Source organism: Musca domestica, unplaced genomic scaffold (assembly GCF_030504385.1).
Source record: "Musca domestica strain aabys unplaced genomic scaffold, Musca_domestica.polishedcontigs.V.1.1 4, whole genome shotgun sequence".
Lineage (NCBI taxonomy): Eukaryota > Metazoa > Arthropoda > Insecta > Diptera > Muscidae > Musca > Musca domestica.
In genome coordinates, this window is record NW_026712328.1 from 4,686,188 (window position 1) to 4,697,680 (window position 11,493).

General features: G+C 42.6%; 1 protein-coding gene across 1 annotated transcript; it reads right to left on the reverse strand.

Annotated features, from left to right (window-relative positions):
- Positions 1-4,856: 4,856 nt before the first annotated feature.
- LOC105262478 (uncharacterized) lies at positions 4,857-6,245 on the reverse strand. The gene is made up of 2 exons (XM_059126648.1): positions 5,999-6,245; positions 4,857-5,863 (listed from the first exon to the last, which is right to left on the reverse strand). Exons 1-2 carry the CDS (start codon positions 6,243-6,245, stop codon positions 4,857-4,859), a joined length of 1,254 nt encoding a protein of 417 aa, XP_058982631.1.
- Between the last annotated feature and the right edge of the window lie 5,248 nt (positions 6,246-11,493).

Sequence of the window (11,493 nt, forward strand, 5' to 3'; positions counted from 1 at the left end):
TAAGAAAATCATCAACTTAAAAACTAAAGGAAAAGATAATATTTGTCGTGCAAAAACAAAAAGAGAAAATATGGAGCAATTGATGTATTCACTTTTGGATGATTCCAGCAGTGAAGAGGACTGGCTGAATGGGGAATCAGATTATTAATTATTATTATAGATTATTCATTTTAACTTATCGTCGAACTGTTCTCTCTTCTGTTAGTTTTACTACTGGAACACAACTTATATTATTAGAATTAGTAGTGCCAAGGTTTTTTTTAATATTATGTGTTTTTGAACTAACCTATTATCCACTTAAACTGGATGGAGGTGTGTTGCCTTGTTTACCTTTTTCAGTGTTCGGATTATCCACTTGAAGATACCTGCTGATCTTACTGGTTAGTATGTATAAATAATTTTATTTAGATGTTACGAAAACATAAGTTGTACCAGTGTGTGAAATCACTTACAGAACAAAGATGTGTCTGCCGACAAATCCTGTAAGAATTGGAAGCGTGGTTTTCGGTAGAATTGTTGAACAATTGCGAGTCAAAGATGGCGTTGCCATGGCGATGGCGTGGCGACGTGTTTTCACTTTGAAGCTGGGGCAGGTTCAGCGGGGGCCAGAGTCGTCACAAGAATTTATTTGTTAGGACATAAAGAGAGAGAGAGAGAGAGCGAAGCAAAAATGTTTTCTTAAAACGTTATAAATTTATTTCCTTACATAACACTAAATACTACACTAAACACAATAAAATCACGTTCAGAACTTTTTACGAAGAACACTAAATCACAAAGTTCAGTCGAAATGTTAGTAAGCGGGTAGCAGTGGCGGCAGCTTGGCACAGCGGCGGCCCGATGAATACGTCAGCGGCGAGTAGTAGTGGCGGCAGCTTGGCACAGCGGCGGCCCGATGAATACGTCAGCGGCGAATAGTAATGGCTGCAGCTTGGCACAGCGGCGGCCCGATGAATACGTCAGCGGCGAGTAGTAGTGGCGGCAGCTTGGCACAGCGGCGGCCCGATGAATACGCGAACGACGAATAGGGTAGCGGCAGCTTTGGCACAGCAGCAGCCCGATGAGTACGTCAGTCGCCGTCAACGCAGCCCGAAGAATAGGGAGTATTGCTACAACCCTCACTTGACCCTGCGTTCAGTCGCCGTCAACGCAGCCCGAAGAATAGGGAGTATTGCTACAGCCCTCACTTGACCCTGCGTTCAGTCGCCGTCAACGCAGCCCGAAGAATAGGGAGTATTGCTACAACCCTCACTTGACCCTGCGTTCAGTCGCCGTCAACGCAGCCCGAAGAATAGGGAGTATTGCTACAACCCTCACTTGACCCTGCGTTCAGTCGCCGTCAACGCAGCCCGAAGAATAGGGAGTATTGCTACAACCCTCACTTGACCCTGCGTTCAGTCCAGTCCAGTCACCACAAATAGTCAAGGCTTATTGTTTGGCTTACTAAGACTCAATTCAACCAAGGTTGCGCGCCTTTTCTTCCTCCCAATCACTCTTGACTTACCAGACATCAACAGAAGACTGATCTCGATTGTGTTTCAAGTTTCAAGTTTATTTTTTCATCTGCTCTCTACACATAGTTATTTAATAACTTATTAACTAACAATATTTCTTAAGTCTATAGCTTAAAAATACTTAGCATAAAGTCTTATTTTTCTAAGTTTATCTAAATAATACGATAAGGGGGGGTCACACATTTAATGTTACCTAAAATTAATTCAAAAAATTCTATAATACTTTAATGTAAATAAATTAACATTAATGAATTCCCTTAAAAAAAGATGAATAAAAAAAGGGACCCTAACATTTTTGATTTTTGTTTCTTACATACTAGATTTAAAAACTAATCTTATAACTATATATTCTACTTATACTAATTTACATACTACTATTTACATTATTTACATGAAGGGCGTTACACCAGTTACTGGGCTGCTTGGTAGACTGTGTCGTCGATGTCTAACGAGCCGAACCTACGATGATAGAAGAGGAGTGTGTCCTCTCTATATAGAAGACCTTCTTCATCTAGTGTAACTAAGCTACTCGGCGGCCTATAATTGGCCCGAATTAACCTTTGTACATCAGTTTCGTGCAAAAGGCTTTCCCTAATTAGACTATTATCTAACGTAGCTGCCCGATCTAGGAATTTAAGGGCACTGGACATTAGAAATTTATCTATACGGTTGAAGTCTATGGAACTATATACTACCCTGTTGGGCGGTAAGCGCCATATTCCATCTTCACCCTGCGTTGGTCTTAAGCCCAAGCAGGACCTAAGAATGCGTCTTTCCCATATGCGAAGCCTTTCCATTTGGTGGGAAGAGATCCCAAACCAGACAGGAAAGGCGTAGGCAATTAATGGTCTAATGATCTGTTTATAGATTAAAAGTCTAACTTTAACGGTCAGCCCACCTCTTGTGCCGATAGCACGTTGATAGGCCCAAAATATGCCTTTGACTTTTCTTAGTACAAAGTCTATATGTCTATTAAATTCAAATTTACTTTGAAAGATTACACCCAAGTATTTGACTTGGTCTGAATTTCTAATAGTTTCCCCTCCAATTGCAAGCGAAGCCTCGTACTGTCTGGCGCTACGGTACAAGTATTTCTTTTTGCCTTTGAAGGTTATGGCCTCACACTTGTCGACATTCAAGTGCATTTTCCAAGTTTGGAAGAATTCGGAGAGTTGCTCCAAATATGCGTTTAGCCTATTATTAGTATTCCCAGCGTGGGCTCCCGTAGCAGCGACAAATATGTCATCTGCATAAATCAGGAGCAAATGCCCATCAGGCGCACGTGGTATATCGCTAATAAATATGTTGAAGAGGACGGGTCCAAGGAGTGAACCTTGTGGGACTCCGGCAGAAACTGCCCTTTCAGATGAAAGGTCATCTTCAACTTTCACTTTAAAGCTTCTATTTGCTAGGAAGCTAGTGATTAATCTACATATATTAAAGTCGAAGCCTAGTCTTCTCATTTTATATATGATGGCATTTTGCCAGACATTGTCAAACGCCCTGGCAAAATCTAAACTAACAGCCATAGTTATGTATCTGTTATTTAGAGCTTTAGTCACATAGTCCCCTAAGACCATCAGAGCATGTGATGTTGAATGACCCTTCCTGAAGCCAAATTGACTATCAGGTAGGATTGCTCCTTCTTCTAACTTTTCTCTAATTTCATAGAGTATAAAATATTCAAAAAGCTTACCAAATGCAGGAAGTAAGCTAATTGGCCTATAACTATTGCAAGATGTGGGGTCTTTTCCAGGTTTCAGGATGGGAATAGTGATTGCCCTTTTCCATGAATCCGGGAAGTAGCCCAAATTTATGCAGTGATTGAAGATAATCGCAATGTGTTTCCAGGCTGCACCATCGGTCCTCCTTAACACAATGTCAGGGATTCCATCCGGTCCTGCGGATTTGCGATTAGATCTTCGTTTCAGTCCTGCTCCAATATTGGGAGCTTTTAGGAATTTATTCCTACGCCATGTATTTTCCTCACTTATTATGGATCCATCTGCAGTTAAGTTATCTGCAAATGTCACCAGTGGGGAATTATTATTAAAAATTGATACTTCACTTCTAACAGTGTTTCTAAAAGGAGTGGTATCATCGGCATCGGATTGCCCTTGAACAACATCCGCTAACATGTTAGCCTTTTGGCTTGACATGACTGCCGTGGTCCCATCATTGCTGATGAGATCTGGGATTTTGACGTAGCGGTTAATACCCGCGGCCGCCTTTACCCTACCATACATACGATCGTTCACCTGGGTTTCACTGAGGAATTGAACCCACTGAGCTGACTCGTATTCCGAAATCGCTCCTTGGATAATTCTATCCGCGTTGCGAATTTCGGCCCTGAGAGTTATGTACCTTTCAGAGTTTTGTGTACGGTATAATCTTCTGCGTAAGACTTTCTTTTGCCGGATTAGGTCTAGTATCTCTGCCGAAAGTCTACGAGGTCCTCTATTCCCAGAATAAGTTTTAGGAATTGCGGACTCCATGGCAGATCGGAAAACCTCGCTCGTGGCATCGATGCAAGCATCGATTTCCGAATGAGTAACATTCCGATTTATAGGAAGTTGGCAGTTGGGGAGCCTTTCTGCCAAAATCCTATTGAATTGTCTTCTGTCCATTCTTCTGTAGTCGAAGAAAGTTCGTCTAGGTCTACGTTCAGGTTCGTCCCCGTAAACCGTCATTTTTAACGCCCTATGGTCAGAATTGCAATCTAAAGTTGCAATACCTCGCCCCCCATTGTCATCAACATGGGTACCAGATGATGCCAAACAGATGTGGATAAAAGATTGTGATCTAATATCTACTCTGGTTGGTCCATCTGTGGGTATTACGTTTAGGTCTGGACAGCCGATTAAGAAATCTAGAACTGTCCTCCCTCTTGTACATGTTTGTGCATCCCCCCAGCTAGTGTGTCTAGCATTAAGGTCTGCCCCTACTATAACTTCCCCAGATCTAGCTAAATCCCCGAGTGGTTCTAAGCTATTTATATCGAATCTTTCCCCTGGCCTACAGTACATAGCCACTGCGTACAGTGGTGACCCGCCGGCCCTATAGATTCTAACACAAGTACACTCGATGGGTCCCAAATCAAGTGGTACTCTTTCACATCTTATGTTTTCCCTTACTAGTATAGCGGTACCCCCACCCCTCAAATTACTCCTATACTGCAAGAAACTAACATATCCTCCTATCTCAAATCTGTGGTTCTGAGATAGTTTGTGTTCAGCCAACATCATGACCTCCGGCTGATGCTCATCGAGAAATAGACGGAGGTAGTGCCTCTTATGTCTCGATACAACAGAGTTAATGTTGGCAAATATAAATGTAGAAGACCTAACCATTTATACCTAGCATGCCTACCAAGGAGACCATGGCTTTAGCCTGGCTTGCCTTGTCCTTACTCTTCAGTTCTTCCGAAAATTGGCGAACCTGCATGACAGATGTCAAGAAATCTTTACCAAAGATTTCATTACAAAGTTCATCAAAGAGCGTGAAGCCACTGACTACTTTGTCTAGCGATTGCTCGCCCAGAGCCATGTTGGCTTTGGGTAGACCCAAAGTTGTGTTAGCTTTGGGTTGAGCTGTAACCACATTGGCTTTTGGTTGCTGGCCTAAAGTCAGATTAGCTTTAGGAGCAGCTTTAGCCGATGTTGCAGAAGCAAATGATACATTAGGCTGTATCTTGCCACTGTCTTTAGGGAAACTGGCCTTGGGCACAGTTTCCACTGCCTTAGCAACCTTGCCTTCAGCTGCTTTTGCCAAAAGCTTCAGGCGTGTTGGACAGTCGCGAGCGTTCGCAGCGTGTCCAGTGCGGTTGCAGTTTACGCATTTGAATACGTAATCTGGCCGCATTGTTACCTTACCTGTAACTGGGTCAGTTACAGGTATCATTGTGGGCTTATTAACGCCCTTGGGTATTTTGCACTTACCAGGACCATGGTCCCCAGCGCACTTAACGCAGCAGTAAGGCATACCACAATTAGTTGACACATGGAAGTGCCGTTGGCAGTTATGGCACTGTGTCAACCCCTTCTTTTTGTCTTTACGAACGACAATGCCGTTCGTGAAAAGACGCTTTACCTTATAAAGTCCGTTGATGTCCGAACCTTTGTCCAGGTGTACTAACCTCTTGTTACCACCCAACTTTACTACACGCTTTACCTCTAAGTATATAGGTAAAGCTTTTAGTCCTGCTTCTACGTCTTTTACGTCGTAAGAGTCAGGCAATTTTTCAATGACAACCGAATATATCGATTGTCCCTTTGGTGTAAAGGTATAAAAGTTTATACCTTGTTCCACCAATAGTTCACGGACGGACTGATGTTCTTCCAATGTCAGGACTTGGAAGTTGGAAATTTTTCGGTTTACTAATGAAATAGTAAACTTGTCATGACCTAGCTTGGAAATTACTAGGTCATTTAGTGCCTTAACATTGGCATTATAGACCGAAATAGGTGGTGGAAGTTTTGACTTACCTGCCCCTTTTGGTGTAACGCCCTTCTGCTGGTTTAAGCCTGCATCTTTAACTTTTTTGCTGCCTTTTCCATTGGAAGTTGCTGCTGGTTTTGATGAAGCTGCAGCTACCTCCTTCCTTCCTCCAGGTAGTATGGGCTTCTTGCCTACCTGAGATGGCGCACGGCATGCTACCATCGATACCTGTGGCACTGGCATTGTGACCACGGACTGCTCTGCTAGCGGCGCGGTAGCAGTATCCACCTCCATGGTGGCTTCTTCTAAAATTTGTTGTGATGGAACATTGTCATCACTGATTTTTAAGGAGTTTTTCTTCTCCAGTCTTTCAACTTCGCGTTTGTAGGAAGTTTCCCGCTTTAACATTGCTTGGAATTCCCGAGTCTTTCCTTAAGGGCATTGAATTCTGCCAACAGGGTATTATACTTCTCTTCAACTGCTTGAAGGGCTTTATGTAGTTCTGCATTAGCAGCTTCCAATTTCAAATTCTCATATGAGTCGTCGCGGTCGCACTTGCAATGCTTGCGTTTTTTGCCTTTTTTTTCCCTGTGTGATATTGACATCACTGTTTGGCCGTAAGAAATGTCATCAAATCCAGAGCCTGCTTCTAGGCGTTTGTCGTTTGGTGTCATATCGCAGGCACCACCATTGTTGTTAGCGATGGCACCACTCATGTCGACGTTGGTCGATTCGTAGTTGGCAACGCCGTCACCAACTACGTCACTGTCTGCATCAGCCATACAGTTGGTAAATCAAAATTTGAAATTCCAACTGGAAATTAGAATTTTGGTTTCTCCGACGGCAAATGAAATTATCAAATGCCGACGGCAAAACACAAATTCACACTTCTTCCTCTTATTTAGCAAAGTTTGAAACAATACAATTTTATCTCAAAGAGGAGGGCACTAGACACTTATAATTTTACTTTTTAACTTTTTCACTATTCACCGATTTATTTCTATCCGATGTATGTCTTCACTCGACCACAGATGATCTCGATTGTGTGAAATGCGTCTCCTTTTATACCTTTTTGGCTGGTCAACGATTGTTGTTTTCTCATGACAACAGCTGATCCCAATCTGACAGTTTTGCGTAGTTCCGCCATTTGCCACCGGGGGTTCCAATGTTGTATTTTAATTATACCTCTTTTTACTAGGGGACCTGTGTGACCGTTAATATTCAAATACATTTAAATTACATGACCCTGAGTTACTGTTAGTTTAATTCATAACTTAAATATTTTAATTCATTTTTCAAACAAAAAAAATATAATTCATAGTTGATGTATATAACATAAGTAAGTAAAAATGGTATTTAAAATAATAATGTACCCCAAAAACGAAAGCATGACTTTTGGGCGTTACATGGCCTCTCTTCCTCTCTCCTTCGAATATAAAGGTATGTTAGAGACCAATTGCAGAAGTTCAGAGAGATACCTTCACTACCCCGTCTGCTGAAATTATTATGCGGTACTGCTTGCCATCTTGTTTAACAATTCGCTTCAGTTTGTGTCCCCTTTTCCAATTGTTTTTAAACTTCTCGATACGGCTTTGTAGGTTTTCGGGATAATTTGGCAGTTCGAGAAATGTGTTATCGTTCCCGGGATTGTCTGTCGAGGACGATGGCGTTGTCTCAGTTGGGATTTCAGTGACTGGCAATTTGAGCGTACTTGGTGTGCTATTATTCTCCTTACTGGGTATAAACACTTCATCGATGGAAGGTTGACTGCTACACAATGTTGGCTGATGAGGTGTCATCGTTTGGCTTGTGGATGATGATGAAGACGACGAGGCTGATGAGGATGATGATGAAGACGACGAGGTTGATGAGGATGACGACGACGATCGGGAAGATAGCGATGTTGATGATAGTTTGACAACGTGTCCCGGCTTTCCTGGTAATGATTTATCTTTGTATTGGCTATCTTTCTGACGGACAAATCCCAGACCATACCTTTTTGGAGGCGACGAGGAACGTTGGTCTTCGTTATCCGACTCATCCAGCGAGGAATTATTCGAGGATATGGGTGACTGTGCTCGCCGAGTCACTGAGGTTTCTAAGTAACCGTAAAACATACGCCGACATTCTTCATCCATTTCGAAATTTGATTGAAATTCATCCGACTCCTCCCTATTGGGCCGAGGAAGAGTTGATGCGTCATCTGAGTCACGGCACCATTCTTTACCCGGTGTAACAGGCATTTCTGAGCACCTTGAGGTGGGTGTTGAGAGCACATCGGAAGCCGGCTTAAAGCTATTTGGCGAACCAAAACACGGTGCGTAGGTTGGTGTACGCGGGACGTCGCTACTAGGCTGGGTTTCCTCGTTCAAAGAGTCAGTTTCATCGATATCGTCGCTGTTGTTTTCGTTCGTGTCACACTTTTGCGGTGGGATGTCATTCGGGGTTGTGCTGCACATTAGGTAAAGTATTTGGTGCTGGGGCGATGAGGATTGACTGCTACCCTTTCTTGGATTGGGTTTACGGTATTGATTTGTTCTCATCTTTCGGCTGGTACTAGGACCTTCGTCTAAAAATATTGTCCTTCGCCTTTGAGCCTCGACATGTTAAAGGTGAGCTCGAAATTTCTCCTTCGCCCGTTTGAATTTTTTCGTGTTGGGGCTATCTTGCTCCATCGTGATATTGAAATTTTGTGAATTGCTATGATCTTTGAAGTATGTGCTTATATTAGGACACTGATTAGTTTGGGTATTGCCAATTTAATGTCTAAAAATATAATAAGAAATTAGAATGAAATGGCATCACATAAACGTAAGTGGAACTACAATCAACATTCTACTTCTATGTCTACAATTTAATTTTGTTCTTCATAAAAAAAGGCTTAATTTCACTTAAGTGCGCGACGCGGGTAATGTTGTCTTTTCCTCGGACTACAGCGATTACTGGAGATTGGAATTTTTGTACGACAAACGGCCCTCCGTATTTGGGCGCTAGTTTGGCAGCGAAATTTTCGACGGCCTTCGACTGAGGATGTAGACGAACTAGAACTTGCTCCCCAATCTTTGGTTTCCAAACTCGTCGCCTAAGGTTGTACTGTCTCCGCTGGTTTTGAGATGCTTTTGCCAAGTTTCGACGCACTATCTTAAATATTTCTTACAATTCCTGGGCACGGTCTTCTGGTAGGACTATTCTAGCACCAGTTCCTGTTGTGAGCTGATCATATAATGCCTGGGGCAGTCGCGGTTCTCGTCCTTGGGTCAGGTATGCTGGCGAATATCCAGTGGATTCTGATGCACTAGTGTTTATGGCTAACATTATTTCGGGCAGCATATCGTCCCATGTATTATGTTGTCTCGAAACTTGTGCTATCATTGTTTTCACCGTCCGATTTGTCCTTTCAGTAGGGTTCTCTTGCGGGGTGTAAGGAGCCGTAAGTTGATGCTTTATACCCATTTCTGCTAGGAATTTTTCGAATTGTTTGCTAGTGAATTGGGTTCCGTTATCGGTTATCAATATTTTTGGAACCCCATATCTAGAAATAATTCTTTCTCTGCATGCCTTTATTAATCCCTCTGTCGTAGCCTTCCGCAATGGAACCAACTCCGTCCATTTTGAGAATCTATCCATAATAACGAGTAGCATCGAGTTACCGTGCTTAGATCGCGGTAGAGGTCCTACGAAGTCCGCACAAATAGTGGCCCATGGTTCCTCCGGGATTCTTATCAACATTTCCCCTGCTGGTTTCTGTTGGCTGACTTTATATTTTTGGCAACATTCGCACTGCTGGACATAACGTTTGATGTCCTGAAACATACCAGGCCAAAAATATCGGTTTGCCACCTTGTTGCTAGTCTTTCGCACTCCCAAATGACCTCCGGTGACACTGTCATGATTTTCTCTAAGGACCTGAATCCTTGATCCGGTGGGCACACACAGCTTCCATGGTGTGCAATCTTCATCGTTTATTTGCTTGGGAAGATGTCGATAAACATTTCCCTCGATGATTGTATAGTCTGGATACTTCTTCTGATTCTTGGTTATGGTTTCCTTCAACTTTTCTAGCCATGGGCCCGGACTGGTGTCATATTTTACCGTGGCTAGGTCTAACGTTTCCAAAGGTGTTCTCGAAAGTGCATCCGCCACAACGTTCTGTTTTCCTCTACGGTATCTGATCAAAAAATTATATTGCTGTAGCTCGAGAGCCCAACGTGCGAGTCGACCTGTAGGGCTTTCAATAGAATTTAACCATTTTAGGGCCAAATGATCGGTAATAACTATAAACTGGTAACCCTCTAAATAGGGTCTCGTGTGCCTAATGCCCCACAGTATGGCTAGACATTCCTTTTCAGTCGCTGAGTAGTTTTTTTCAGCCTGTTTTAAATGTCTGCTGGCGTAGGCTATGACACGTTCCACGTTATCTAACTCCTGTGTTAGAACTGCTCCAAGGCCATAGTTGCTGGCATCAGTTTGCAATATGAACGTCTTTGTGAAATCCGGACAAGCCAGAACGGGGGCTTCAGTTAACTTTGCTTGCGTTCTACTCAATTCATCGTTTAAAAATTTAGGTCTGGGGGATACATTATTCGTAGCTGTCATTGTATCTATTACCTCTTTTGATGGGGTTTCCTCTCCTATAGCCACGGTACAATGCTCCGTTGATGTGGTTGGCTTACTTAATTTGACACTTATACCGGCGTAGTGAATGGTCGTGTGGAACTGTTTTAGAAATTCCAATCCCAATATGATGTTTTCCTTGAATTGTGGCATGATGAGAAATGTAACATCTGAGCTTTGGTTTCCAAATGTAACAGGTAACACCGTTGATCTTGTGATGTTTATCGCGGTGCCGTCTGCGAGGATAACATTTGCCTCATGTCGTGAATAAGTAAACCTTTTCTTGATCTTTTCCGCAAACTCTCTTTTTATAAAACAGCTAGTGGCACCAGTGTCGACAGTTGCTTTAATAGCTTTCACCTCTATTAAGACAGTTGCAGTAAGGCGATATTCTTCACATTGCAATGATGTAATATTCTGGTTACTCTTCTTTGCCGGGGGTTCATCCTGCTGCGTTTTCGTAATGGATGGGCTTTCGTTTAGCACTTGGTCACCTTGATTGGTGCAATACAGGTTATTTCTAGAGTTATCTGCATGTCGATTATAGTTTTGTTGATGTCGCGGCTGTTCTGACCGAGAATTATTTGGTATGCTTTCTAGTTCGTCTGCCAAGGAGATCAATTCCGAAAGTGTGGTAAAGTCTTTACGGCGAATGTACCATTGATAATCCGACTGCGCGTTTCTAAAAATTCGTTCCAATTTTTGTTCTTCGGTCATATTGGTGTGCTGCATAAGATGCTGTATAGAGAGTACATATTCCTTAAACGTAAACGTTAAACGGCGTACTCTGTTTTTATTGGGGATAATACTATTGCTTCTGCTCCACACGGTGTTACGGTTATAAGGGGTTGTTTTGTGACGGCTCGCAATGTCGACGATTTGGTCGGACTGGTACTTTCATGTCTGTTTTGCAACTCTATAAGCCGTC

Excerpts from the sequence above, each read along its gene's own strand:
- LOC105262478 (XM_059126648.1), bottom strand. The coding sequence starts at position 6,245 with ATGGAGGTGGATACTGCTACCGCGCCGCTAGCAGAGCAGTCCGTGGTC. Across the intron at positions 5,864-5,998 it reads CGTTACACCAAAAGGGGCAG|TCCTGACATTGGAAGAACAT; the intron begins GTAAGTCAAAAC and ends CCAACTTCCAAG.